At 54.2% G+C, this 26967-nt stretch overlaps 7 protein-coding genes across 7 annotated transcripts; 3 read left to right on the top strand and 4 right to left on the bottom strand.

Moving 5' to 3' along the window:
* Positions 1–911: 911 nt before the first annotated feature.
* Positions 912–2506, bottom strand: CORC01_04883 (dolichyl-diphosphooligosaccharide-protein glycosyltransferase 48kD subunit; the record flags this gene model as incomplete). Its single annotated transcript, XM_022616530.1, has 4 exons — positions 912–1337; positions 1397–2100; positions 2160–2270; positions 2365–2506. 4 exons carry the CDS (start codon positions 2504–2506, stop codon positions 912–914), a joined length of 1383 nt encoding a protein of 460 aa, XP_022476892.1.
* Positions 2507–3076: 570 nt separating this feature from the next.
* On the top strand, positions 3077–3386 carry CORC01_04884 (NADH-ubiquinone oxidoreductase 9.5 kDa subunit; the record flags this gene model as incomplete). Its single annotated transcript, XM_022616531.1, has 2 exons — positions 3077–3269; positions 3340–3386. The coding sequence occupies 2 exons, from the start codon at positions 3077–3079 to the stop codon at positions 3384–3386; spliced, it is 240 nt and encodes a 79-aa protein (XP_022476893.1).
* Positions 3387–3764: 378 nt separating this feature from the next.
* On the bottom strand, positions 3765–11882 carry CORC01_04885 (beige/BEACH domain-containing protein; the record flags this gene model as incomplete). Its single annotated transcript, XM_022616532.1, has 8 exons — positions 3765–3797; positions 3855–3940; positions 3995–4541; positions 4593–4750; positions 4799–8248; positions 8300–8768; positions 8820–9214; positions 9263–11882. The coding sequence occupies 8 exons, from the start codon at positions 11880–11882 to the stop codon at positions 3765–3767; spliced, it is 7758 nt and encodes a 2585-aa protein (XP_022476894.1).
* A 3000-nt stretch (positions 11883–14882) lies between these two features.
* On the bottom strand, positions 14883–15134 carry CORC01_04886 (uncharacterized protein; the record flags this gene model as incomplete). Its single annotated transcript, XM_022616533.1, has 1 exon — positions 14883–15134. One exon carries the CDS (start codon positions 15132–15134, stop codon positions 14883–14885), a length of 252 nt encoding a protein of 83 aa, XP_022476895.1.
* A 1036-nt stretch (positions 15135–16170) lies between these two features.
* Positions 16171–22406, top strand: CORC01_04887 (uncharacterized protein; the record flags this gene model as incomplete). The annotated part of the gene is made up of 4 exons (XM_022616534.1): positions 16171–16548; positions 16740–17962; positions 19031–22097; positions 22170–22406. 4 exons carry the CDS (start codon positions 16171–16173, stop codon positions 22404–22406), a joined length of 4905 nt encoding a protein of 1634 aa, XP_022476896.1.
* Positions 22407–22732: 326 nt separating this feature from the next.
* CORC01_04888 (uncharacterized protein) lies at positions 22733–23802 on the bottom strand (the record flags this gene model as incomplete). Its single annotated transcript, XM_022616535.1, has 2 exons — positions 22733–23533; positions 23611–23802. 2 exons carry the CDS (start codon positions 23800–23802, stop codon positions 22733–22735), a joined length of 993 nt encoding a protein of 330 aa, XP_022476897.1.
* Positions 23803–24601: 799 nt separating this feature from the next.
* Positions 24602–25857, top strand: CORC01_04889 (phospholipase/Carboxylesterase; the record flags this gene model as incomplete). The annotated part of the gene is made up of 3 exons (XM_022616536.1): positions 24602–25024; positions 25109–25650; positions 25773–25857. The coding sequence occupies 3 exons, from the start codon at positions 24602–24604 to the stop codon at positions 25855–25857; spliced, it is 1050 nt and encodes a 349-aa protein (XP_022476898.1).
* Between the last annotated feature and the right edge of the window lie 1110 nt (positions 25858–26967).

Raw genomic sequence — 26967 nt, forward strand, 5'->3', positions numbered from 1 at the left:
GTTTCCGATAACTTCTTCAAATGATCGACACGAAGACCAGGAAGTTTTATTTGCTTCTGCCTATCGTTTTTCTTCTCTTACATTGTGCACGTCACTTCTTTGTTGCTGTTATGCTGAGAATTGGAGACGACACTGGAAGTTAGTTTCCATGTTAAATTGAATCCTTGTTTTGATCATTAGAGTATATTTCCCACGCTGTCTAGGTTTGACTAGGTAGGCTGTCATTAGCGTATTGCAATTTTGAATAGTGCCGGAATAAGGGTATGTGCTCTGGGGTCACTTTGAGTAAGGACTTTTGTCAACCTGGAAGATAAGATGTATGAAAAGCGTCGAGGGTGAACATGTTCAGCAGTGACGCAGATGACAAGAGAGAGGTAAATGAATGCACAAACGTGGAAGATTAGAGAGGCAACAGCAACGATGATGCAGAGCCATAGACCTCTCTGCATCTCACCTGCATTGTGAGCTTTGACAAGACGAAATGTTAACATCTATACTAAACCCACATATCAACAGAGTAATTAATGCATTCCAGATGGTCAATATCCTGGCGGTACACTGGTGTGAAGCATCTATTCATGTTGTATCAGATTACAGAACAGAACGTGCCACAGAGATGAGAGAGGTGAACAATTCAATCATAGTAAAGCACTCTAAACGTAAAAATCATTGGAAACCTAAGCTTTTGGCCCCCTTCACGTCAGGGGGCATCCTACAGCCAGATGTACACTACAGTTACACGCTCCAGACCAGATGGCCGAGAATAATCCAGATCTCATTTTGTGTTCGCTTTCTCTTTGCCGAGTTCCGTGACTTATTGCAGTCTCCCTTGCCCACTTCCTTGTCTGTATCTGCGTTATTTGCATATCCACGCTTCCTTCACTGAAAAAAGTCCCAACAACTCAAGTCATTTACTGCGTCTTCTTGGTTGTAGTAGCAGAGCTAGTAGGCGCGCTGTACATCCACACGGCCGAAAATAGCACAAAGCCGGTGACGGTGGCAAAAATGCCAGACAACCAAGGCCAGGCGCCCGAGATGACGTACGAGCGAGGCCACTCGTCGTGAGCCATGTGGCGGACGGAAACGGTGTTCTTCTCCTCGACGTTGGTGAAGAAGGGGCGCTTGTAGTTGATCTTGAAGTTGAAGATGCCATGCTGGTCGGGCAGGATGAAGGAGGTGGTGTAGGTGGCGGCGTCGGCGGTGCTGGCCTTGGAGGTAAGGGGGATGCGGTGGAAGGGTGACAGCATGCTGAACTCGAGCTGAAGTTCGTCGCCGCTGGGGACGGTGAAGGGGGTCCACTTGTCCCAGGAGTACTCGGAGAGGGAAATGGAGTAGGTCTGGTCAGAGGTTAGTACTTCCAGACTCTCTCAGCATCTACTTTACCGAGACAACTTACTACTTCGTTCTTGATGCGGTAGAGTTCGGGGTTTGTCTCGTTAGCAGCCTCGTTGAGGAAGTGCTCAATGTTGTTGACCCGAATGACGCCAGTCTCATGGAAGGTCCAGCCGGCAACCCTCTTGGCGAACTCGCGGTTCCAGGTCTTAGTCTCCTTACCCGCAGCCGCAGGTTTGATCTTAGCGTCGAACCACTTGTCGCTCAGCAACTCGGCAGATCCAACAAGGGTAAAGCGGGCGCTGTTGCGCGCCTGGAAAGCCGAAACGAGACCGAGCTGCTCGCCGGCAGCAAACAGGTCGCTGGCGTCGACAACCTCGGCCTGCTCCTTGGGGTTGTAGCTGTAAGCCGTCTTGGGGGCGCGCAGGATCGGGGTGAGGAGCTGGCCGGCGCCGAGGACGTGGCCGACGCCGTTCGGGAAGGCAATCACCTCGCCTTCCTCGTGGAAGAAGTTCTTGACGGTGGCGCGCGACGACTTGGGGGCGGGGATGGCGAGGACGTCATGCTTCTCGGAGGCGCTGACGGTGTCGTAGTTGAAGTGGTCGACGACAAGGCCGGTGCGGTCGGCGGGTAGGGCGATGTCGAGCTCGGCCAGGAGGCTGACGATGGAGGTCGGGACGGTCGCGGCGGAGGACAGGGAAAGGAGGACGTTGCCCTTAGCATTGATGAACTGGAGGAGGATGTTGGGGGTCAGGTTGGGACCGAGGCCTGCCGATGCCTTGTAAGCATAGACTCGATAGATCTGGAATTGCAATTGCGTCGCATACCCTTGCTCTTGGAGGGGAAGAGCAGAACGTGGTCGTATACACGCTCGCCGAGCTTGAAGAGCTGCAGAGACTCGCTCTTGGGCGTCTCGTATGAGATGCTGAATCCCCGGCCTAATCGATCAGTTTGTCAGCTAATCGCATTCTCGCCATGCCATTGCCATTCTCCCCAAGCTTCCAGATGATCCCGAAACAGCTCCCTACGTACTTTCCAAATCTCCGAGGAACTTGGAGTATCCCTCCTTCTCAGCAACATCGTCGAGGATCGCCAGAAGCCGGCCGCCAGTGACGCTAACAGCATGCACAGCGGCAGCCAGGAACAGCAGACAAAGCGAAAGAAGAGACCGCATGATTGGCGAAAGTCAATAGGTCGGTAAAAGCCAGAAATTTGAAGAAATAAGACCTTCGCGTGGGAGGAGGGGTTGGTGGATTGGGAGGTTCAAGAAAAAAGAGAAAGTTGGGCGCACAGCTGGGGTGCGTTGCGTAGCTGGCTGCGCGGGAGAGCTTGACTTGCACTTTTGGGATCCGGTGCATGTGTCTTGAAGCTTGGGGATACGTAGCCGTTGCCAAGCTAGCGGCCGGAGAATCCCCGGCAGGTGAGTGGGAGGTTTGAGCTTCCCGTCTACCTCAGATGCTTACATGTAGGTATCCGTACACGTACTCACCCGGAGATTTTTGGCAGGGGTGCCCGCCGTTCAGTCAGTGGGCCAGCGCAGGTTATTCCGACGAGATTTATCCGACCCTTGCCGGCCCCGGCTCTCGCGACTCCATTCTGAGCTTCGGCATCGAGGAAAGACGTCCGCCAGCGATAGCAACAATCATTGGACGGCACACCACACGGTCGATTGAGTACGTACGTCCAGCAATCGCTTTCCCTTTAAGAAAACGGTCGCTAATTGTCCCCGCGACAGTACACCACAATGTCCTCCGCCGCAACTCCCCGATTCTGGGCCGGGCCCATTCGTTACTGCCGCTGGGCATCCCGCGAGAAGCCCGCCTACTTCTGGTCCGTCGTCCTCGGCGCCCTCGGCCCCATCCAGCTGGCCGTTGTCCCTCCCTTCAGAAACTTCATTGGCGACTACAACGCACCGCCCATCCCCGTCACATACCCTGGTGAGTCGAATGTCAAATCATCACAAAAATACGTGAAGCGAAACGGAAGCTCATGACCCTGGATACACAGTCCCCGCAGGACCCAGGAAGCAGCTGACAGGCTACGACGACGAATGATAATCGCAAGAGTCGAATCAGAAAAATTGAAAGATGCGGCGAGAAAAGAAGCTTTGTAAATATGATGGCGTTCGGGCTCTAGACAGCAAACAGAGATAGTGGCTCTGGGCGAGCTGCTGAACCGGAGCTGCAGCTCGTGGGTTGACTTCCACAGGGGATTATCTGCTTTGAGGCTTATGCTGTACACTACCAGTCACGCGAAGTTACCAATCCACTTGTGGTCCACTCAAGCGTTCAAATGCGGCATTGTCAATTGACCAAGAGAGAAGACGCCAATTCTATGATAGCCTGGTAGAAAGCCGCTATTCCCCCTGGTAACCTTGATCGGATGCGATTGCCGCCCTTCCCGTAACTTTTGATGCCGGCCACGGCCAGGCTTTATCTGTCCCGCTGGACAAGATTCCACTCGTACTACGCAACATCATTAGACAGTGTGCTTCTTTTGCGCGGCGGGTTCTGAAAACTTACCACACGCCCATCATCGTCTCCAGTATAGACGCATTGCGGCATCGGTGTAATGCAAGTAATACTGGCGTCATGATTGGCTCCCACCTCTGACCGTGGATCGGTATGATCCAAGCGGCGGAGCAGCTCCAACACCCACTTACCGTTCTTGACGCATTTCTTCCATACATTCACACGGCCTCTCTTGTGGCCGGTGAAAATTAGGCAAATCTCAAGCCACTCGTCGCCGGCACTTTCGTAGAAGGCGCAAGAGTGAACATAGTCATCGGGTTCTGCGCACACGTTCTGGTCGACGAGGACTGTACCGTTGATAGTGTACAGGATGACGTTAGGGCCGGACCCGAGCATGATTTCACCAGAGACGTCGTTGATGCGGGCACATTCGACGGGCCGTGAGAGAGGCAACTTGCGGATGAACTCTAGACGGTTAATATCCCAGAGGAAGGCCTGGCCATCTGTCGACGCTGACACAAATGTGCTGAAGGACTTGGATACAGCTATGCTTGTCACAGGAGCCCGATGGCCAAAAAGCGACGACCGGGGAAGGAGGTCAACTACTTTTCCAGGTGCAGTCTGCACCGCGTACACCGAAATAACGCAGTCCTCCCCTGCCGTGATAAGTGTCTTGGAGTCTGCAAATGTAGCGCAAGACAACTGTCCAATGTGAAGATTCTCAAACAGTCCCGCGGGCTTTTGATTCTTAGTAATTCTTCCGTCAAACGTTTTATTAGGCTGTCTTACCTTCCGGTTGTCGCTGAAGAAGAAGCGGACACTGTTGTCAGCGTACCCCCATTCGAGGAACTTGTCGTAAGGAGCAACATTCAGGCGGAAAGGCGAAGCGCAGATGAGACGATCGATCTTTGGCGAGTAAATCAAAGACGCTACTCTTTCGCGGGATTCTGGGGTTTTCATTAGCTTGAAACAATCTTTGGTGGGATCGAGCATACCGAGTAACGGGTGGGATAGTCTGGTGAGAGCATAAACCGAGGTATCCAATCGCCGTATTGGACAAGAGAAGTACTCGCGGCCGGGATGAGACCGAGTGAACACTTGGTGGGGAGTTTGACCAAAGTTGTGGATGACGCCAGCAGTGATCCGTCTCTCCTGAGGATCGCTAATGTTGTCCAAATCCGTTGCTCCTCGGTACGAGAGATGATGGAAAACGTTCAGATTGTCTACAGCCGCATCCCCTCTCTGCTTGTACCCAAATACGAGGTCAATCCAATTGTGGAGGTGCTGGCTGACGTAAGGGCTTTCAAGTGCTTCGCGATGCTTGGCAATGAATATTTTGGGGTCGCCCTTGGCCCAGGGAGGCAGGACAACGTTATTGACCTTGGTTCCTGTACTTTCGCGGTTGCCAAAGTTGTACTGATTGATGTTGGTCAGGAACTCTGGAAGGCAGAAGAATTCCGGAATCAACTCTCTAACATCGGCCTTGTTATCGCAAGAGGCAGACTTCCATGCATGGGGAATGGACTGGAACAACCGGTCGGCGTGGTCGAATGATCCGCCTTGAAGGAGAATGTAGGACTGGACGAAGGGTGGAAGGCGAATGAGGTATGATGATACAATCATGGCGGACGAATAATGGGTGCCGTAGTGGAAAGGAGTTTCACCGATCTCGGCCAGAGCGTCGTAGGACTCCCTGAAGCCAGAAACACGACCGGCCGTCTGAGCACCCATTGGCTTGGAGAGGTCTCTGAAAGTTGCTGGGTCACTCAAATTGAGCTCCTCGCTTGTATAATCTGCCAGGACCCAAGGGAAGACGGGGTACTGAGTCAAGTCGTTGAACGTCCGGCCCGCCATTGTGTTGACCAGCATCAGGTAGTGGAAGTTGGACATTTCACCCTTCTGCCACTTCTTCATGGCGGGATTCCAGGGCGTAGAGTTGAATATGCTTCCAAATTTCGAGCCGAAACCTTGAGGCGTTTCCTCGGAGACCTTTAGCGCCTCAAGACGCCAGGCATCCTCAGGATTGGGAAGCGAACTAGCGGAGTTTGTATGCGGAGCCTTGTTCATCAGCTTGCCAAAAACCTCGTCCCTCAGGGTCGGGTTGATGGACGTCAGTAAGTAGCTGCGTCCATCTGTGAAGAAGACCTCGATTGCGACGTCTCGAAACAAGAATCTTCTCTTAGAGATACTGATCACGTCGTGCCATCTCCAGCTGCGTGACTCCTGTTCGCTCCGACTTGAGCTCTGGCGTTGCTCGGTCGTCTTGGCATCTGTAATGATCTCCGAGAAAGGGTCTCGCTCCTCCAGGGGAGCTTGCCAGGCGTTCACAATCTCGCCAGAGGCACACTGAAACACGTTGTCCATGATATATAAAGCATCTTTGCCGATGATGAGAATACCCTCGCATCCCTCGAGACCGACGATGCGGGAGATGTTGTACACGGCTTGGACTTGATCACCTTGCTCGAGCCGTCTCATAACCTTGCGGTTCTTGTCCTCGAAGCCGTCATCGCCTTCGTTGGCATCGTTTGGATCGTCCACAAGCTCAAAATCTTCTTCGGCACCTACGCCAGACTTATTTGTCTCCTCGTCCTGGTCAGCATCCGGCAGTGTATCGGGGTTTTCAGCGCCATCGAGACTCGAAATGGCTTGCACGCGAGATGATGCTGGTGTAGCTGATTTGATGGGTGACGGGGCGATCTGAGCAGGGGCCATGGTAGTGTTGACCTTGAGGGCAGAAGGGGTCGTGACTTCTCCCGCTCTCCTCTTCGGCTGGTAGTCGGTATGCTTCTTGGAGTAGTCTGGCAGAAGCCTCAGGCGCATACGATTACGCCCTTCTGTTCGATCAAGTTTCCACTTAAGCTGAGCCTGTTCGCTGAATACAGCGCCCGGTCGTCGCAAATCATTATCCATCTTGACAAATGCCGCAGCCAAGAATGCCATATCATCCTGCTGGTCTTGTGTCAGACGCTGATGCTTGAAGTGCTCACTAGTGAAGATGCTCTTCATCCAAGCTCCGTTTGCCATGTCATGCCGAAGGAGGATGTTATCCACAGTCAGTGCCTCCGTCTGCCATGCTTTCAGTCGATCTCTGCGCTTCGCCAATCGGAACTTAGCCGAATCAACTGTTCGCTGGTTTTCGATAACGACAAACTCTTCCCAGATCTTTGATATGCCACCAAAAAAGAATGCATCAAGCGATGCGCGGTGCTGATCCACCCATTCAATGAAAGCCTCGTCATCGATTTCGGTGAGCTTAACAACGAAGTCCTTTGTCAAGTGCTGCTGGTCTGTCGCCACGCATTGTCTGAAAAGTATCTTAGACTCGTGGGGTTTCTGGACAAGCATGATACGCATGATTGTAGCTGCAGCAGACCTGATGGATGTTCGAGAATCAACCAGCTTTGAGTACAACTGATACCAGAAAAGCTTCATGTACTCCTCCTCATTTGCAAGGCAGCCTAGAATCGGGGCTTGCCAGTAGAGGATGTTGCTCATGAAATCCTTTGCGCTGGCGTCAGGTGTGTCTGGATCGTCCAGTTCGGAAAACCGCAAGAGAAGGAGCTTCAGGAATGATTGGCGGATAGTTCCGACTGCTTGACTGCACAAGCGAACACTTTTCATCGTCGAAATCTCGGGCCGTTGAAGGTACTCTAGTACCATTCCAGCGAACTCCAGCATGGGCTCAGTACCGTTAATAAACCAGCCCTCAAAGATGGTATCTGTAACGTGTGCCACAAGTCTGCCCATATTGGTAAGAACCTTTGGCTCGCTAAGAACCTTCTGGTTCGCTTGGACATGGCTTCCAAGTTGTTGAAGTGTCTTCCTAAGGACGAAGGACTCGAAGTAGGCTTGGTGCTCTTGGAACCCTGGCGGGATCTTGAGGAAGAGTCCAAAGCCAGGAAATTCCTTTCGCGAGAAGACTTGGTCTATGAAGACACTGATGACTAGATCTACCATGCTCTCGAGTGTAGCACTGCTTGACTGTTGCGAGGCGACCTTTTTCTTCGGCGACATGACCGGTGCAAAGCGAACCGGACTCGGGGCCTGGGAGGATGTTTGACTGGTGAGCAGAACAAAACCGGACGCTTTCCGTAGAGGAGTTCCACGGGGGTTGCCTGCCATCGCAGCAACTGCATCTGTGCTGGTTGTCCGTACGATGGGGCCAGGTTGAGAACCGGCAAGCGGGCGAATCATCACATCCCCGCCCTCGAACGTCAGAGCTGAGTCTCGAGAGTTGAGCTCAGTATCTGGCGTGACGGCATCGGTGCTAACGATGATAGGATAACATGCCCACAAGAGATACCTCACGTACTCGGACGTCAACGCGAAGTCCTTGAAGTCAGAGGAGCGGGAGTGCAGGTCTGACAGGAATCGGATGACTGTCAGCAGCATAGGCGCGTGATTTGATATACGCTCGCCGTCGCGCGGGCCATTTTCTGCCACTGTAGTCACTGTCAGTGTCATTCTTCCCGTACAAGATGGCAGCTACTCACTTCTTGCATCCAGCCCCCTAGTCTCCATAGACTTGGCTCGTGGCCGGGTTTCTAGGCCTTCGAACCCGCTTGCTTGTAGGTGTTGCGACTTTTGCGGAGAGTTTGGGTCCTCCTGATGCTTCATGATGTCCTTCAAGCCATGTTGCAGCATTGAAGTCACGACTTGAAGACATTCAGGGTAGAGAACGCGAGCTCTTCCAAATGTTTCAAGCAAGTTGGAAAACTCAAAATTGCGCTCCAAGTCGACATTGGCCACGTCGAGTCCGAATAAGATACTGAAGCAGATTGGCCACAGTGATGGAATGTACCACCAGCGTTTGAGTCGATGAGCCATGATGGTGAAACCACCAGTCTTACCGGAAAACTTGGCTGTATATGTGGAGCCGTGAGTGATAAGAAGTCTTGCGAGAATCTTGCTGCCATATACCACTGTTTCGGGGTCGTCGTTGGCCAAGAGATATAGCAGCCACTGGTCCATACTCAATAAAAATAATTGGTTTTCTCCAAATGGTGGTCTCACCTTGTTCGTCACTGTCCTTGCAAACTTGCGGATATTGGCCAGGTTGCCCTTTTCACAGAGTAGGTTCGAGTACATTCCCAGAATCTTGGCACCAAGTTGTTTCTTCGTTAGGAACCGGGAGGGGGACGGATTCGACGAGCTGTTGGAATCGAAAGTTGCTCGTCTGGCATACCCAGAGGTGGGAGTTCGGGCAGTTGCAGACATCGGTCTCGGAGACCTTACCAGAGAGGCCGTTGGTGAGTGGAAAGCATATGTGATAAATAAAGCAAGTGACCTATGCACTTCTGCTGTATAGTTGCATTTCACAAGCTGTTCCAAGGCGGCCATGAAGTGTGGTTGCACCTCCTCTGAGATCGACTCTGCTTTCATTGCATCAAGCAGCCGTTTGACAATTCCTTTACTTGTCAGTATTGCCAATGACTTTGTCTTCAGAATTGACCCACTCATGCGCATTAACCTCCTGCTATTAAATTGGTGATACTTGCTCTTCACAGAGAACGTCACAAATTGCTTGTAGTATAACTCCTGGGTGATGGCAGCTGATCGTCTCCAAGTGTCAAAGTCGATGAGCAGGATGCGGTACGCCAGAGGATTCACAATGAAGGATTCCAACGGTTCAGCATGGTTGTAGCCCACGAATTCGAGAACAAGGCTCAGAAGCTGAAAGCTCAACCTGTCCCTCTCTTCGCTTGAAATTGGTAAGCGTAGGTTGGCGCTATCAGCACCCAGGTTGACAGTATAGCCCAGTTTGGCTCTGAGTAGCATGCCGAGGATAGCGTAGCCATTATCACGCTCCATGGCCTCACTGTTTCTCCAGCTCTTTCTGATGCATAGAAATGTCATCTCTACTGCTCTAACCGTTTCTTCCACTGAAGTTGCCCTTTCAACAATCTTCAGAGCTAAGGGGGTGAATCCGGCAAGACGCCAGAAGTTGTCATCGAAGTAGGAGGGCATCACTACCACCGGGTTGCCAGTCAGGACGGCCACTCCTTGAGAACGTGCCAATGCATCCAGGAGGCAAGGCAGCGCAGCATTGATAGCAATGGCTGAGCCACTTCTATGGGTCATTTGGATGAGATTTGTTGCTGCGGGCCGAGGCAATGCGCGATAAAGCTGAGTGTCTTGATAAACGCCGTCCTCTCTGAAGACACCTGCTGGGAGTATGCTGAGGAGAATTTTGTTTTCCGGGAGGAGGGTACCGGCCTTGTCTCTGATTGCTCTCAAGATATCTGAGCTCTCATCCCTACCTGGATGGAAAACCTCGTTCCTTAGGCCCAGGCTCGCCGAGGCTTCATAGGTCTGGAACCCGCCCAGGCTGTCCTGGAAGTTGCCCTGGTATTTGGGGGAGAGGCCGTAGTGAACGGCCAGGAAATCATCGCTCAGCGCATCTTCGAATAGATGGGCAGAGGCCAAAGACCACTTGGAAAAGACTAGTCCAGAACCAAGTTGGCTGGAAAGATCCCTTGGAGTGCCCAGGAAGGCTTGGACAGGGTGTTGTTTTGCATTAGTTGAGGCAAAGGATGCAAAGCTTTCGGTGCTCCCGTTCGCAAGAGGTGGCGATGAGGGGTATGCACACTTGATCTGCTCCACAAACTCGCCATTGACGTAAAGAGAGGCCTTGCTAGCAGTCATCGTTTTGGGTCGTCGGTGAACAAGGGCAATATGGTACCATTTCTTGTCTTTGAATGACATCCCCTTGAACCTCACACTAGGCCGGCTGGAAGTAACCGAGGTCTGGAGGATGAAGTTTCGCGTATCTCGCTCAAGATACATCAGGAGAAAGCATGTCTGACTAGCATCGAAGACGCCAAAGAGGGTTGTATGTGAGTTGGGATCAAACCGATCCACGCGGAGCCAAGCCGTAAAGGTGTAGCCTGGCGACGAGCTGGGAGGGAACGACCGGCCGAGGGTGGGTAGTTCGATGGACGAATGGCCATGCAAGGAGAGGTCGAATTGGAAGAATGGCGGGCCGCTGTACGTCGAAGTCATCTCCAGGCAGAACTCGGATGCTTCCGGCAAGGCGCTCGCTAGTAAGAACTGTGTGTCTGCGGGTTGGTTGAAGCCCAGGTACATGAGCTTCTTGCACATGATGAGGAGCCTATCCTTCTCTGCTTGGTCGAGTTTGGCAACGGGGCTGAACAGCACGCGAAGGAAGCGCGATAACACTCCAGTGGCATGGAGAGCTGCAAGGTTGAACATTGAGACGGAAACCGCGCTTGACATGATCTCCAAGACGGCCATTGAGCAGGCGTTGGCCGGCATGTCCTGCGCTCGTGGGATAGACTCCCAGAAGCCTACGACAGCACGCAAAATCTCCGGGTTCCGGAAGACGGCCCGCTTCTGCATGGCATCGCGCACCTCCTGGCCGATTTCCTTTCGTTCTGGAACTGACGACGGGTTTTGTTGTTGAGCATCATCCTCGGGAGGCTCTTGTGAATTGGTCGTCTTGGCATCCTCGGCCTTCAACTCTGGACTTGTCGCAACCGACTGACAAATGGCATCCATAGTCCTGTCCCCAAGCGAGAATGCCAACAACTTCCCAAACATCTGACAGTTCGTCCACAGATCAGAGTCGCTTCCGCCAAGGCCAACACTGGCAATGGTCTGCTCGAGAGCCTCCCATCCGCCGCCTTCCACCCGGTGGCGAAAGTAGCGCTTGTTTCCTGGATGGTCCAAAAAGGCAGCGGCGAAGACGTCCAAGACAGCCTCGAGCAGCCCGAATAAACCCTCTTTCTCTTCTTTGGTTCGACGCTGGGGGTTGTAAAAGCCCGAGTAGGATCTCAGCACGTCGAGGAGCCTGTTAAACCCATGTAGGTGCCTAAAGTCGTCTTGGGGCGGGCTCGGGGGTTCGGTCGCGGCAATGTGCTGTCGTATTTGGCGCAGGCTCTTAATGAGCACGGGAAACTCGGGGTATCCATCGTTGGTCCGCCGTTGCGTGCTGGAAGCGAGGGTGTCGAGGAGACTACGCAAGATTTCGAGAGCTTTCGAGTTGGCCGCGCTGGATGATCTAGACGACGCCGAAGTCGACGAGCGATAACGCCTCGATACTTGGAGGGTCGACATGTTTCGTATTCTGCTAATGCAGCAGTTCCTTCATTCCAAAACTTTCAATCCCAGCACCCATCGAGGGTCCAGGCAACGATCCAAACTAGTCGGCATCGAAAATGGGATGCGGCGTGGGATGGAACGGCAGCTCGCAGCTGAGGTACTGGGCGGCGGGGGGGTTCGAGGAGTATAGTGGAGGTGAGGGTGGAGGTAAGGGTGGAGGTTGGAGGTGGAAGAATAGTGTAAATTCAGGGTATAGAAGAAGCCGCAATTCTCAGTATCTCGGCAGAAAAAAGGTGGAATAGCCTCAAAGAGCTTCAAATTCCCACTGCAGTAATTACGCGTTATCGCAAAGACGGAGACGGAGCTGATGCTGGTGAGTGTCAGCCTTGAGCAGTGAATTGTGGCTTGCACCGCTCTCAGTGGCCGCCTTGTCACGCACAAGAAAGAAGGAACGTCTTACGTGCCACCCGCGTCAGGAAGGAGTGGGGTGGTAATGGTGGCGGTGCTGTAGCACTCGGTCATCGTGGGCGGACCCGACACCGCTAAAGGATGCCGCCCAGCGAGCTGCTCCGCTGGAGCAGAAGCAGACCATGCGCAGGGACGATGGTGACACGCCTCATCCCCGAGCATGCTATTCATGGAAATAGCTCACACTGCGTGGTTAGGATATGGAGCACACAGTGAGGGCTGCTTTGACGCTATCAACTTCAGATGCAAAGTAAGGTATATTATGGTATACCTTATCCACGTCAACAACTCTAATCGAACACTCATTTATCTACCCGCCCAAGAGCCTCTTTTGACCTTACCCAGAGAAGTACGTCTGTCGTCACGGGTATCTGCAGTGACATGTTCCAGAATGCGAGCCAGGCGGTGACGAGCCAGAGCTTAGCTGAGCTCCAGAAACAACCCAAGGTACGCCTTAGTGCAGATAAACCCTGGCTTATCGCGGCCAAACTGAGATGTGCAGGCAGAGATACGGATAGCTTCCGCGGCTAACACTGACAGTGGACAAGGGATAACCTGAGTGGACCCCGTGAAACAGTGTTGCTTCATCCCATTTGAGCACGAGCACGCTCTTCGATAGGTGCTGAGGCATACACAGTAAGTACTACCTAAGTTGATGTGGGGGTCCTGCCCGTTGGTCGGCGGCTCGGGCCCCGAGTACAAAGCTGACGCGAGTTGTCTTGTTTGCCTGGGATGGCGAAGAATAGTTGGCTGTACATATCCGTACATGTACTCACATCTGCATAATCTCTGAAGCCAGCTGGAGGGTTGAAGAGAACACCCTCATTGATGCATGAAACCCACCAGCAAAAGCTAGAAAGGACCCAAAGGCCTAGAAACACGAATCAGTCGACGGCGGCCTATCAGTCTTTCTAGCTCTTTGAGTCAGTGGCCAGCTTTCGATGCTAGATTGCTATGACACTGCAGTAGTAGCCAAGAGAGAGAGAGTCGGTCAACTGCCCCCGTGTCATGACTCCGTTGACCGGGGTTTGCTTGGGCGATCATCGGCTCAGGCGCTGGTCATCCTTTCGGAGCACTGCTGCATCTGGGAGGAAGCTCAGGCGGCATGGGTGGTTTCAGTCTTCGTCTCCCCCAACTCCTCGACACCGACACATGGCCGAGCTTGATTGTGAGAGTATTCGGCGAGATATCTTTACAACGCGGCGATGCTTACCGACATGCTCATCTAGTGGTTGTCGAGCCTCGCTATGGTGTCTATGGACAATGACACGCGTACCGCATACATCCCTATCAAATTGGCGCGAATGGCCCAATTGCCTTTCCGAACGGATCAAGATGGTGTGCTGAGATGTAGCTCTCGCATTGACAGGCGCAAGCTGGTGGCGTTTCCTTTATACGCAGCACCCACAGAGAAGTTCCTGAGCCGATAGGCGGTTGGCTAACTAAAACAAAAGGCAATTGTCAGTATTCGGACGAATGTTTCCGCTCTGCTGACCCGCGCCAGCAACGCACGCAAGCCACTTTGGCCGCCGCCGTTTTCGCCCCATGCTTGGGGAACCTGGATGAGTCGTTCGAGTGTGAGGCTTTCCGTACCAAATTGCGGCTGGCATGTCTGGCACTTCTGACATGTCTGCCGCGTCTGTCTGGCTTGCCGTCTCCAGCTCCAACGCCAGGCGGCCAGACTGCCTCCCGATGACGGGAAGACAGGGGAACGGGTAGAGGCACGTGCCAGGCACCACACGGGGACGCTCTCATCTGACCCGTGGGTCAGGCGTCTGGCCTAGCTCGGACCAGCGTAGCGTTGGTGCTGGGCTCGTCTCCCCGCCTCCATGTCCCATTCAGACAGCTCTTGAACCGCTTCCACTTGGAGCTTGCCCTTGAGCAGTAGGTGGCAGGGCACGAAGGTACCTTGCGGGATAGCTCAAGCATTGAGAACCACTTAAGCGACAATCACCCGTCAGCATCACCTTGGGTCCTGGGGGCAGTGATGAGACCAACAAAGCAACCACGTAGTGGCTCCAGAACCTGGTGCCCTCTTCGCCTTGGATTCAATCCCGGGTAGGTCCTATCCACACAAAGACCCTGCTGCGCCGGGCACCTTATTACAGTTAATCGCATCATTGTTGAGCAGGTTCCTTACTCGATGTAGCAGCCAGCAGCCCAGCAGGCTAGTAGGAACCGAGGCGCCGTCCTGCATCCCGAGGCCAGGCAGGCAGATGCGGACAAACACGACAATGCATAGACTACCAGCAACATGTCCAAATGTAACATCTTTTCCTCTAAATGGTCAACGGGAGAGCTCAACGAAACGACGAGAGCTTCGAATGTCGAGATAAGACGGGATGGCAGCGCTTCACACTTGTCAAGCCTCAGGGTCCTACGGATAGATCTGCCTGGCCCTCCGCTCCGTGAATCGTCCATTACGCGTTATCGCATGCAGCGTTATGCGGGATATGCGGACTGTGTGGGTGTGCTTTGGTGGGTTGGGAGGGGGAGCTTGGTTGTGGACTAGGTAAGGTAGTACATTGTGGAAGTGGATGAAGAATGTCAAGGAATGCTGATAGCGTGGTACATATATGCGACATGCTCGTGACCAGGGAGCTGGCGTCCCAAGCTGCGACTGGTTGGTAGGCAGTGCTGCCCATTCGGTGCCTGGTGTTGGCGTTGCGGCGTGCGCTGGCTTGGTCGTCCGTTGCTTCGGGGATGCTTGGGACGGCCGATTGAAAGCTGCCAGCCGTATCCGGAGGAAGGTTCCTTGGAAATGAGAAAGCAACCTCGTAGCCATGGATTGTGAGCCATGGGTCTTGAGAAAGACTCCGAGACTGTTGGATAAGGCGAATCACGGAGTACGGATACATGGCTCGCCCATGCTCCGCTGTGACTGATTGTCCCCGTATCGGTCTTGGCTGTTAGGACTCGGGCAGCTAAGGTACCCTCAAGGAATGACGTCGCCTTCAGAGCTCTGACTCTGGCTCTCAAGGTGCCTGCCGCTGATCGGTCATCCGTAGCGGTGTTCCCCCAAATCAGTTGCAACAAGAGAATCCGACATTTTTGACATACAGGAGAAAGGGTGTCCAGAATTCGGACGAGCATAAACGCTGGAAACCGATAAAAAGCAGCATGGGCATAGCAGGCACATTGTCGACGGTGGGAAGCTTGGGCGAAGCTTCTCAACAGACGGACTTCGGATTGGTTGTGTACCTGGCTGATGCAGTGTGCCGCCGGAAAGAAAGAGGAGAAGCGTAAGTACCTTGGCAGGTCATCTGCTATCGCCCATCTGCACAATCCCATCCCCCGTCCTCTGTGAAGCAGCCCTTCGTATCGAACAAGTTCGGGGTAAAGTGGTAAGGTACTCGGTACGTACCTGCTGCCCGTAGGCGGGGACTGTCCCAGGGAAACCCCAAACGTGACCCTCTCTTATCGCATTGCCGAGGAAACCCTATCGAGTCATTCCATTGGCTCTGTCGCCATTGCGCTAAGCCGGTTTCGGTCCCGTCAGCCACCCTCCAGCTCTTATCTTGGTTGGCTGCGTCACACACTGGCAACACTGGGGCGGCGCAAGCATCCTAAGGCCGATACCTCACCTGGAGCTGTGCGCACGCAACCGCTGTCGCTGCCTTCCCTTTATATCTACCCGCTCCCGCTCTCCGACAGCTCCAGTGTCTATCTTCCCACTCCATCCGTCTCCCATCTGTCCCCCTCCTTCATCGACCACCCATCTTCCCATATTATCGACTATTCGCCTGTCCTTGGCGTCTCTCGCAGTTTCAATTTCCTTCTCTGTTATCCCAACCAGTGTCTCCGGTAGACTCTACTCACCACAACACCGCCCATCATGAGAGGCTTCATCGGTGCTGTGGCCGGCCTGGCGGCTGTTGCCAGCGCCACCCCCTCACTCTCCATTGAGACTGTCCACGACGGCGCCGCGCCCATTCTCTCTTCCACCAACGCTGAGGCTGTGCCGAACTCGTACATCGTCAAGTTCAAGAAGCACGTCTCGGACTCCGGCGCCTCGGACCACCACAACTGGGTCCAGAACATTCATTCCTCTGCTCAGGACGAGCGTCTCGAGCTGCGCAAGCGCGGCCAAGAGCCCCTGGTTGATGATGTCTTCCATGGCTTGAAGCACACATACAAGATTGGCAAGGATTTCTTGGGCTACGCCGGTCACTTCGATGATGCCACCATCGAGAAGGTCCGGAGGCACCCTGACGTAAGTCCGACCCTGACTCCTCCCAGACCCGAGATGCACCGAAACCCCGTAGACCCACAATCCGCTCCAGACCATGGCACACGCTGTCTTGGCTCTTTGAACCTTACGGGTTCGGGCTTCCGTAATCTGTTCGGAAGCTTTTGGTTTCTACATCACTTCCTCTAGACACGTGCTAACATGAAATCTAACAGGTTGAGTTCATCGAGGTCGACTCCATCGTCCACACTCAGGTTCCCATCAAGTCCAAGGTTGAGGATACGTGCGACGGCGAGCTCGAGAAGCTGGCCCCCTGGGGTTTAGCTCGTGTCTCCCACCGCAAGTCTCTGGGCTTCGGCACATACGACAAATACCTCTACGCTGAGGATGCCGGCGAAGGTGTTGATGCCTACGTGATTGACACCGGCACCAACGTCGACCACGTCGACTTCGAGGGCCGCGCCAAGTGGGGAAAGACCATTCCCTCTGGTGACCAGGACGCTGATGGCAACGGTCACGGCACCCACTGCTCCGGTACCATTGCCGGCAAGAAGTACGGTGTCGCCAAGAAGGCCAATGTCTACGCCGTCAAGGTTCTCCGCTCCAACGGCTCCGGCACCATGTCTGACGTCGTCAAGGGTGTCGAGTGGGCCGCTACCTCCCACACTGGCCAGGTTCAGGCCGCCAAGGATGGTAAGCGTAAGGGCTTCAAGGGCTCCGTCGCCAACATGTCTCTTGGTGGTGGCAAGACCCAGGCTCTTGACGCCGTTGTGAACGCTGCTGTCGAAGCTGGTATCCACTTTGCTGTCGCCGCTGGCAACGACAATGCTGATGCCTGCAACTACTCTCCCGCTGCTGCCGAGAAGGCCGTCACTGTTGGTGCTACTGAGCTCGGCGACCGCCGCTCTTACTTCTCCAACTATGGCAAGTGCACTGACATCTTCGCTCCTGGCACCAACATCAAGTCCACCTGGATTGGCAGCAAGTACGCCGTCAACACCATCTCCGGTACCTCGATGGCCTCCCCCCACATCTGCGGTCTTCTGGCCTACTATCTCTCCCTCCAGCCCGCCTCTGACTCCGAGTACTCTGTTGCTGCCATCACCCCCAAGAAGCTCAAGGAGGCTCTTATCGCTGTCGGTACCGTCGGTGCCCTCAGCGACATTCCCCGCGATACCCCCAACGTTCTCGCCTGGAACGGCGGTGGCTGCAACAACTACACTGCCATTGTCAACGCTGGCGGCTACACTGTCAAGCAGGAGTCTCAGGAGTCCACCATTGATGACCTGGAGAAGGCCATCGAGGAGGATTTCGAGGTTCTCTCTGGCAAGGTTGTTAAGGGTGCCAAGAACGTCGGTACCAAGGCCGAGAAGCTTGCTAAGAAGATCCACAACTTGGTCGACGAGGAGCTGAAGGAGTTCCTCAGGGAGACATCTTTGTAAGCGCTGCGGTAGATCGCTAGCCTGGTCTTGAATTTTCTTTTTCTGTTGGGTCCATGACGGTGTACGCATAGGGTTATTGCGGGATGGGTCAGGATGGATGCATCGCTTTTCATAGCTACATACAGATCTCATAGCACCACCAATAAGTTTCCTTATTCTAAAGTAATATTTGTTCTAGCTACCTTACGCATAATGGGTGATGGAAGCAGCGTGATGAAAAAGTTTCTTATCCCTTGCGGCCCTCCGACCGTGCCCAGTAAGATTGGGCACACCTGAGCCGGTCAAAAGTTTGTAGGCGTTTATGAGTAAGCCAATCATGCGGTTGTGAAGATGTTGTCGAGTTGAAATGTGGCTGATGAGAGGTTCTGTACACAATGCGATAATGTCCACAAGGAATAGTCACCATCACTAGTTTCCGTCATCTGAGTCAATCTATGATGGAGACAATGCATTCTGACAGCTTAGTCCTGGATCCGGAGCTACTTTGCCAATCTTGGCTCGCCTGCCTCTCTTTCTGTGCCTTGCGTTCGCTGGAATGTTATTTGGTCCCTCCACGGTAGGAATGACACAACGGCTTGCTCTTGCCGACACCACCTCACACCTATCTTCCCAAGGCCCAGGGAAGGGATCAGTCAGCTGCTCTCCTGCTTCCCGTCTGTTCAGGACGTGCTTACCCAAATTACCTCTTCAAAGTTCACTCAGCACCGGAGAAGGAGCAGTCATGGAGCTCGTCGTCGGCCTGACTGCTGGCTGTTCGTGGCCCTGCTCGTGGGACGACGTCCCTCCTCCACATACTCCATTCCAACATTACGGCTCATCATTTGACACTCTCGACGATACTTCTTCATACTCTCTCAGCTTGCTTTTGGTTAGCCTCAGGCCGAGTTCCGCACGTCGACCAACAAACAGCAGCTTCACTTGAATCTCTCTAATTCCCTTTATCCCTAAGCCGCCGCGAGACCGGGCGTCCCTCCTCCGCCTAGGCCCTCCTCCTAATACATGCACGTTCATCCTATGCGGCGACACAACAGTACCCAGTCGAAGTCGACTCTGACTCGAAGCAGGTCTACGGCTTCCGTTCGCTCGGCTGTTCAACGATTAGAGCACATTGACCCAGTCACTGCCGAGAGAGACGCTCGTATCGCTGCCACCCTGTCTTTCTGCCGTGCGAACCGCAATGCCGATTTGGCAATGGAATTCGGTACTTCACGACAAAACCAACGGTCCTTCAACATGGAAACCTGGCCAGAGAATCCCAAAGATCCTAGCCAGACTAAAAGCGAGCTTGATCAGCTTGGCTCCAATGACGGAGGCCTACGCCTTCAGCAAAGTCTTCGTTTCGTGAATCATGGGTCCCGAGCCAAGCGCCCGCAAAGCCAAAGCAATGATAACTCTTCTGATATGGGGACTATTCGACGCCGCAGTGTCCTTATAGATGTTGTGAACCAGCCGGCCAGCCGAGCTTCCCGCAATGCTGAGCGTCCATTTGTGAGCACTTACACAACCAACTACATCGATTCCTTGCCCCCCAGTGAGTCATTCGGGTCCCCGGACGAATGCGCACCTGCACCGGCATCTTACAGAAGACTTCGAAAGTCACGCTCAATGTTCGCCCCCTTGAAACCGACAGGGCTGCGCCGAACAAGTACCACATATCTCAGCGAGCCCCCGGAGCAGGAGAATGTACAGCCTGCGTTGCAGCCACAGTCATTACAAGACACCAAAGAGGCTAAGTCGCCATCGAAGAAGACACTCGGGCTGAGAGCCCCAAAATCAACGAGCTTTCTCAAAGTCCGGGGCGCCATGGACTCGGCTCGAACTGGCAGCCGACAGCAGATCGATCTGGCAGTCCAGGACGCTGAGGACAGTTTCCGCAAAGACATTGAGGAGCAACGGCATTTGAAACGGCAATCGTCGACACTATTATCAAAAGCGAAGAAGGGCCAGGCGTCTTTGAGTCTACGTCGATCTATGAGAGACTTTAGCGCCGATGTCAATTCTGTTGGTCCTGAAAACGGCTTGGCTGTCCGCAAAGACGCTTCCCTACGAAACAAAGCTCGAAAAGTTTCAAACGGCCTCAAGAATAAGCTCAAGGAAATGTTCCGAAGGAGCAAGAAGGATGATTCGGTAGTGGTAGCTACCGAACCAGAGCCAATAACTTCACTTGCAGTCCAAGATCTAATTGGCGTCGACAATGAGCAGGATGATGCCTACATGGACATTGTGGAACCCATCTTGCTGGACGAGTGTTCAATTTCGCAAGTACCTTCGCGAGTTCCGTCTCTTCACAATGCCTCTTCGACCCAAAAGCTCCGCTCGCGTCAAGGAAGTATAGAGAGCATAGGGAGTGAAAGAAAAGCATCGGATGAGAAGTCTCGCGTGACCAGTTGGACGAGCTCAGGCACCCTTACCCTCAATAGCCAAAGTACTTGGGGCGGCGAGCGGGAACGGCAACGGCTGTCTATCATCAAAGAAATTGGACCACATCAGGCCTCTTCTTCTTTCCAACGACCAAACATGGGCGATGGCAATCCATTCGAGTTCGAACCACAATCTTCACCACACTCGGATGGACTCGTCCGCCCTGGTCCATCCGTCGATAGTGCCAGAGTCTACTCCGCCCTCATGAAGCGATTGCATGACTACAAGCAGAAGGATCAACGAGGTGAGAAGCTTCGAAATGGTAGCGCCAGGAGTATTGGTCTCAAAGGGCACGGCTCAGTCGAGTTGCCAAAGTCCCTCGGCGACCAGGAGGTTGACGAAGCTGGGGACCAAGACCCGCCAACTATAAGATGTGTCTTGCAAGAGGACGACGTTTTCCGTGACAGTCCATTGGAACAAACATCGCAAGCACCAGTCGATACCAATGCCCCTGAATCGGGAAAAGATGAAGCCGCGTCGTCATCTAGCAGTACGGTGCATCATCGCCAGCGCTCTGCTTCTGAGACTACCATCGGATCTCACAACGCCTATCCAAGGCTTGTGGCTGGTGACGGGCAGAACCACTCGCCCTCGAAGCCGTATAAGATGCACGGCGGTAACGTCACGAACCCCCCGAAAGCCTTGTCAACTCGCAGTTCTGCCTTCTTTGGCAGCCCGACTTGTCATCTCTTCCGAACAACGAGTCCATACCGCAAGGTCCTACAAGAAAAGGTCAAGTTAGAGTCACAAGCTCCAGCTCAGCTACTGTCACCATCTGTCTCGATGCTAAACCTGGAGCTGATCCCCACAAGGCGTCGGCCTAGTCTCTCTAAGGAAGATCCTCGCCTTGCCTACTCTGAAAGTGTGTACTCTGACGACCTCCTTTCTCCACGAGGGATACCACAGGTCTTTGGGGAACAACCAGTGCCAAGGCTGCCGCCTCGACACCCCAATCACAAAGCAGCTGATACTGACCCCTGTATGACACCCTTTGCGTACGACAACTCGAAAGCTACTTTGGAGGAGCGCAGCTCGGATGTCACCACTGGGGCTGGTGCTCACCAACAGCGTTATGTACCGGTTGGGCTTCAGACTTATACACCGACGATGCCGGAATGTCGGACGGTCTCAAACGCAAGCTCTGTGGAGTGGAAGACTTGGCTTTCCGCGAATGCGGCCAATACCGATGCCAAGTTGGCCAATGCCGGGACACGGCATTTGACAGAAGTTCGGTACGCAAAGCCAAGCATGCCCAAGAGCTTGGGTCATGTGCGTGAGCGCGCAGAGATTGAAGAGCCAGAGTCTCCAACTCTATACAGAGCGACAGGCACAGGAAATGCCAAACTGCAAACGCCTCTGAGAGTCACAAGCCACAATCCACGACAAACCTCGTCTGCCAGCCGCGTCGAGCTCGGCACAGACGACCCAAAGTTCTCACCGCCTATCAGAGACGAGAACATGATCCCTATGTCGGACGGACGTATGACTGGACGCGTTCGTGGTATTTACGGTCCTCCACCAATTCCACTCAGGAGCTCTTTGAGGACAATCCCTTCGATGCCGCTGATGCAGCCACGTCCTTCTCATAGCAACTTACCTGTCAAGTCGACAGATAGAAAGGCTTTCAAGGCGCGCAGCTTGGACGTCATATCAAAGGCCCAAACTGCTGAAGTCCCTCTTCAAGTGAAAAGTCGATCTCCGGTCAAACTAGTAAGACGCGCCGGATTACAAAAAGGACATCAACCATGTGCGTCCAGCCCAGGACTGACAATGGCTGTCGAGAGACAATTCGGCCCCATGCTAGCCAGTGAACAATCCAAGAACGGTTCTCCAAGGGAAAGGCGAGGCTCCGTCCGTCGGCTGCTAGACTACAGCAACTCGCACGATGGCGAAAGGTCCGATATCGCGAGCATTGACGATTGGAAGGCTGAGGCGGCTGGTAGTCATCATTTGGTGGAAAACTTTCTCAGCAGCCGACGTCACCCCCCACTTCCTGGCGAGTCAAGAGCGTTCTTGTGAGGAGGCACAGTCAACCCTTGATAATGCAGATGTATTTGGTTCAGCAGATCGCTTAATGCAAGGTTGTGGACAGCCTCTTTTATGATCAGCGATGACTCGTGGGCAGGCAGATAATAACAAAAGGATGGGTAGACATGATTGTTCGAGAAGGCCCCGGCTCCCTAATAGATGACGCACGCATACTTAATTTTGTACGCCCGAATCATTCGAGATGAGATGATATGGAGACGTGGCAATGGATCGTCTGGGTAGCATAGATACGTTATTACACAATTCAATGTTAACACATGGTTTTCTTACGACTACAAGGGCGCTTGCGATCTGGTTCATGTCACGGATTTCGGGACCGTCCCGAAACGGTACTGAGCCCACGCGAAACTGCCTTCCTTCATGGTCCACAGCTGCTTCCCGCGGTCCTCTCCCGCAGCACCAGCAGCCACGTGAACAGGCATGAGGTGATCCATGTACGGATGAGCCTGCTTGGCATCGGGCCGTCTGCAAACCTCGGCCATCTTCTCCTGCCTCTCGCTGACGTTGGCCGTCTCTACCGCCTCCTTTAGCGCATTGTCGAAGCTGACGGTATAGGGCATGGGCTGCGGATCGCTGCTCATGTGGTAGAGGTTGTGGACGGACATGCCTGCGCCGATGATGACGACGCCTTCGTCGCGGAGGGCAGAGAGGGCGGCGCCGAGACGGTAGTGGGCGTCGGGATCCTCTGAGCGGAATAGGGAGACTTGGACGAGGGGAATGTTGAGGGGGTTTGAGGAGGGGTTGAAGGCGACGTGGAAGCCTGCCCAGACGCCATGGTCTAGGCCGCGGTCGATGGTGGGGATGCAGGTTACGTTTTGGCCGTAGGAGGCAGAGAGGAGGTCGCAGACGCGGGATGCGAGGGCGGGAGAGCCGGTGTTTGGGTAGGTTGCTGAGTAGTAGTGGAGGGGGAAGCCGGAGAAGTCGTAGATTAGGGGGGAGGGGCCGGGGGAGGAGTTTACGTTGATGGAGGTTTGGGAGCGGGACTGCCAGTGGGCTGAGAAGACGAGTATGGCTGAGGGTTTGAGGGCTGTTATTTCTGCGCCGATGTGTTCCAAGGTTGGGTAGACTGGATGGGCTTTGTTGTACATTACGTCTGGCTGTTGGTTGGCCCAGGGGGTAGTGGTGTTAGTTTCTCTGTTGAGGTAAGTTTTGTGAGGAGACGAAATGTGCTTACGCCGCCATGGGAGAAGAAGTAGACGGGCATCCGGGGTTTCTTCATTTTTGGTGAGTCTGGAGGGTGAGATGAGGTGGACTTTGTGAGGGTTGTCGTGACTTGTGTGAGGAAGGCGCGGAGGGTCGGTGAGAGCATGTAGGCTGTGAAGGCGATTATCAGGGATAGGAGGAACAGAGGGTTTAGACGAGGCATATTGGGCAATGATGAGATGGCCGATACGGCGATGTGAGGTTGATGATGCACAGGGGCATGCGTATATAAGGCTTCCGGATGTTGGTGGGCGCTATCCGAAAGCCCCGGATGAGGACCACGGCACGGGGGTGGAGGGGCCGGATGGCGGGTGTGGTGGTTTTCGTCGCGCGCGGCCGGGTCCACTGAGTTTGTCTTAGCGGACGGGCGGGGAGCGAGGGCCGGTGTAGTTTAGTGGACGGTTGATTACCAAGATGCGCCGAGGAATTGAGGGTTCATGAGGTGTTGCCCGGACGGAAATACGGATTAGGGAGTTTTACGTACGCAGGCAAGGGGCACGGCCTCGGGCCTACCCATCGGTGGCCTGACGCATTCCAGTCCAAGCTTCCGGTAAGCTTCGAGCTTCCCCTGCTCGTCGGCGAGGTCGACGGGTGCATTCTGCAAGGTGTACTGATCAATCATCTCCGGCAACGAACGGGAGTAAGGCATGGAGATTCGCCATGTGCAATTATTCTTAAGTAGTCCAAGTACCTAGCCTACCAATATAAGTATAAAACGTTTCTCGAGACTCATACGTCTTCGTGCCCACCCACCTACTTACCTTAGTACCTAGGCAGTGCAAGCTGGGAGCAACAAGACCTGGAAAAAGGTGCCGAGCCCGGATCAGCGCCCCGCAGATGCCATCGGAGCGGACGCAGGCACGAAGGGCAAAGGGAAAAAAAAAAAAAAAACACCCTTCATTCGGCACCCCGTCGCCCGAGCTTTCGCCGCATCTCTGTCCCCTTGACCTGGCACATTACAGATGCTCGCCTCGCAAGTAACCGCATCTCTCCTCCTCACCCTCCTCGCATCCTTCACCGCCGCCGCGACCCCCCAACAACAACACCAGCAACACCTCGAGCTCCAACAGCAGCAGGATCCGCTTTCTGAGCCAGACCTGCTCCACCCCCTGCCACCTCAGCATTACCCTGCTCTCGCAGCTGTCCCAGCAACTCCCGACCTCTCACCCCCCACCGCCTACGAAGCCATGTCGTCCTCTGTCGCCCGGACGGCCCCGCTCGTGTTCCCGGCCGCGGGCAAGCACACGGCGACCGTCATCTTCGCCCACGGCCTCGGCGACACGGGCCACGGCTGGGCGAGCGCTGTCGAGAATTGGCGCCGGAGGCAGAGGCTCGACGAGGTCAAGTTCATCCTGCCCAATGCGCCTCAGATCCCCATTACCTGTGTAAGTTACCACCTCATCCCCCCATTCGGACACACATTTACTCCCGGGACCTTTTGTCTTGTTCCTCGCTAATACAATGTACAGAATTGGGGCATGCGCATGCCAGGTTGGTTCGACATAGTAAGTCGCGGTACAATCTTCGACCGCCACCGCCAACAAGAGGCACAAGCATCATCATCGCCACCGTCCTCATCATCACCCGAGCTAACCACCCAATCTCCCCCGCAGAAAGTCCTCGACGGCACAGTCGAGGCCCTCCGCGAGTCCGAAGACGAGCGAGGGATCCTCGCCTCGTCAGAGTACTTCCAGCAGCTCATCCAGGCTGAGGTGGACGCCGGCATCCCCGCCGAGCGCGTGGTCCTCGGCGGTTTCAGCCAGGGCGGCGCCATGGCCATCTTTTCCGGCCTGACGGGCAAGCACAGGATTGGCGGCATCGTGGGACTGTCGTGCTGGCTGCTGCTGAGCAACAAGTTTGCGGGGTTGGTTCCCGAGGAGAAGGTGAACCAGGACACGCCCGTGTGGTTGGGCCACGGGGACGCGGATCCGCTTGTGCGGCCTGAGTTGAACGCGTTGAGTGCGGACGCGTTGAAGAAGCTTGGGTACAAGGTTGCGAGGACGCTTTACCCGTGAGTTCTTCTTTTCCCTCGTCTCTCTTCCCCCCCCCCTCCTCAATGGAGTAATGTACTTCTTTCTTTGGAGGACCAGGGCTGGCTCATGTCTAGAGGAAAATACTAATCATCACTTACAGGGGTATGGGTCACGCTGCTTGCCCTGAGGAGTTGGACGAGGTCGAGGCCTTCTTGTTGGAGAGACTGCCGCCTACTAAGAAGTGAGGTACAATGGATCATGGAAGAGGTTTTCTCACGTGAGGGGGAAAGAGTGCGAGGCAACGGGAGGGAAGATGGAGCTCAAGAACTAGGTTATCCATCCATGAACAAGCTCGATATAGACTCTCAGTCATGGTGATGATGAACAACATGATACGTCACCCAAATACCAAAAGCGGACACTCAATATGCCAACAATTAGACGAAATTCTATCGGATTCTCATCCTATGCGGGTCCTGTGAGAGAAACCAATGTAATGCGGTTGTGATGACCTGGTCGAAAGCGTTTCCGTTTCAGATCGCCCCGGAGACCCGTTTATGAGAGATGAGAGTGAGAACACACTTGCGTATATTCATGGACAATGTCTCTCTTAAGCAACCTAGTGAGAGGGTCTCCTTGCCACACACAAATACACACACACGCAGCTTACCTAGCTAGGGAAGACTAAGCTAACGAAAGCTCGTCAGCCCGCCGTTTGGTGGCGCTAGCGTGTCTCCTCCAAGGGTTTTCCGTCTTATCTCACTTTCACTGCAGCAACTGGACTTTACTCCCGCCTGCGGCCTGCCGCAGAGCAGTGCAGCTTCCAGGGTCACCTGCGGGCCCCTCTCCCCCCCACCCGTCTCCCCGAATCACAAGGTCTCCCAGCGCCATGGGCCCCATGGATGGCAAGGCCGCCAGCCAGATGCCCAATCTCGAGCCAGCCGGAACCCTCCCAATGTGTTTACCTTGCCTGGTAGCTGCAGCTGGGTTGCATCTGCATCAGCAGCAAGCAGTAGCAGCAGCGGCGGCGGCGTCTTGGTTTCTCCAAAAAATATCTCCAACCACACCACAGGTTCTTTCCCCCTTCTTCACTCTTTTTTCCTTCATCGTTCCGGTGGGAAGCTTCTCAGTGCAACTTCACATTTCTTATTCCTGTCCTTCTTGGGGTTCTCCGAGCATGTCACCGTCCGGACCGGCGTTGCACACATCACCGTAAACAAAACAAAGCCCGCAACTTGACGTCGCACGTACTCCCGCCCCCCCTCCGGCACATAGCAACCCCGAAGCCCCGAGGTCTTCCTCCCCTTCCCGAGGTACTCCCCTCAGCGTTGCCATCATTCAACAAACAAAGCAAA

The sequence above is a fragment of the Colletotrichum orchidophilum genome, assembly GCF_001831195.1.
Source record: "Colletotrichum orchidophilum strain IMI 309357 chromosome Unknown Scaffold_33.1, whole genome shotgun sequence".
Taxonomy (NCBI): domain Eukaryota; kingdom Fungi; phylum Ascomycota; class Sordariomycetes; order Glomerellales; family Glomerellaceae; genus Colletotrichum; species Colletotrichum orchidophilum.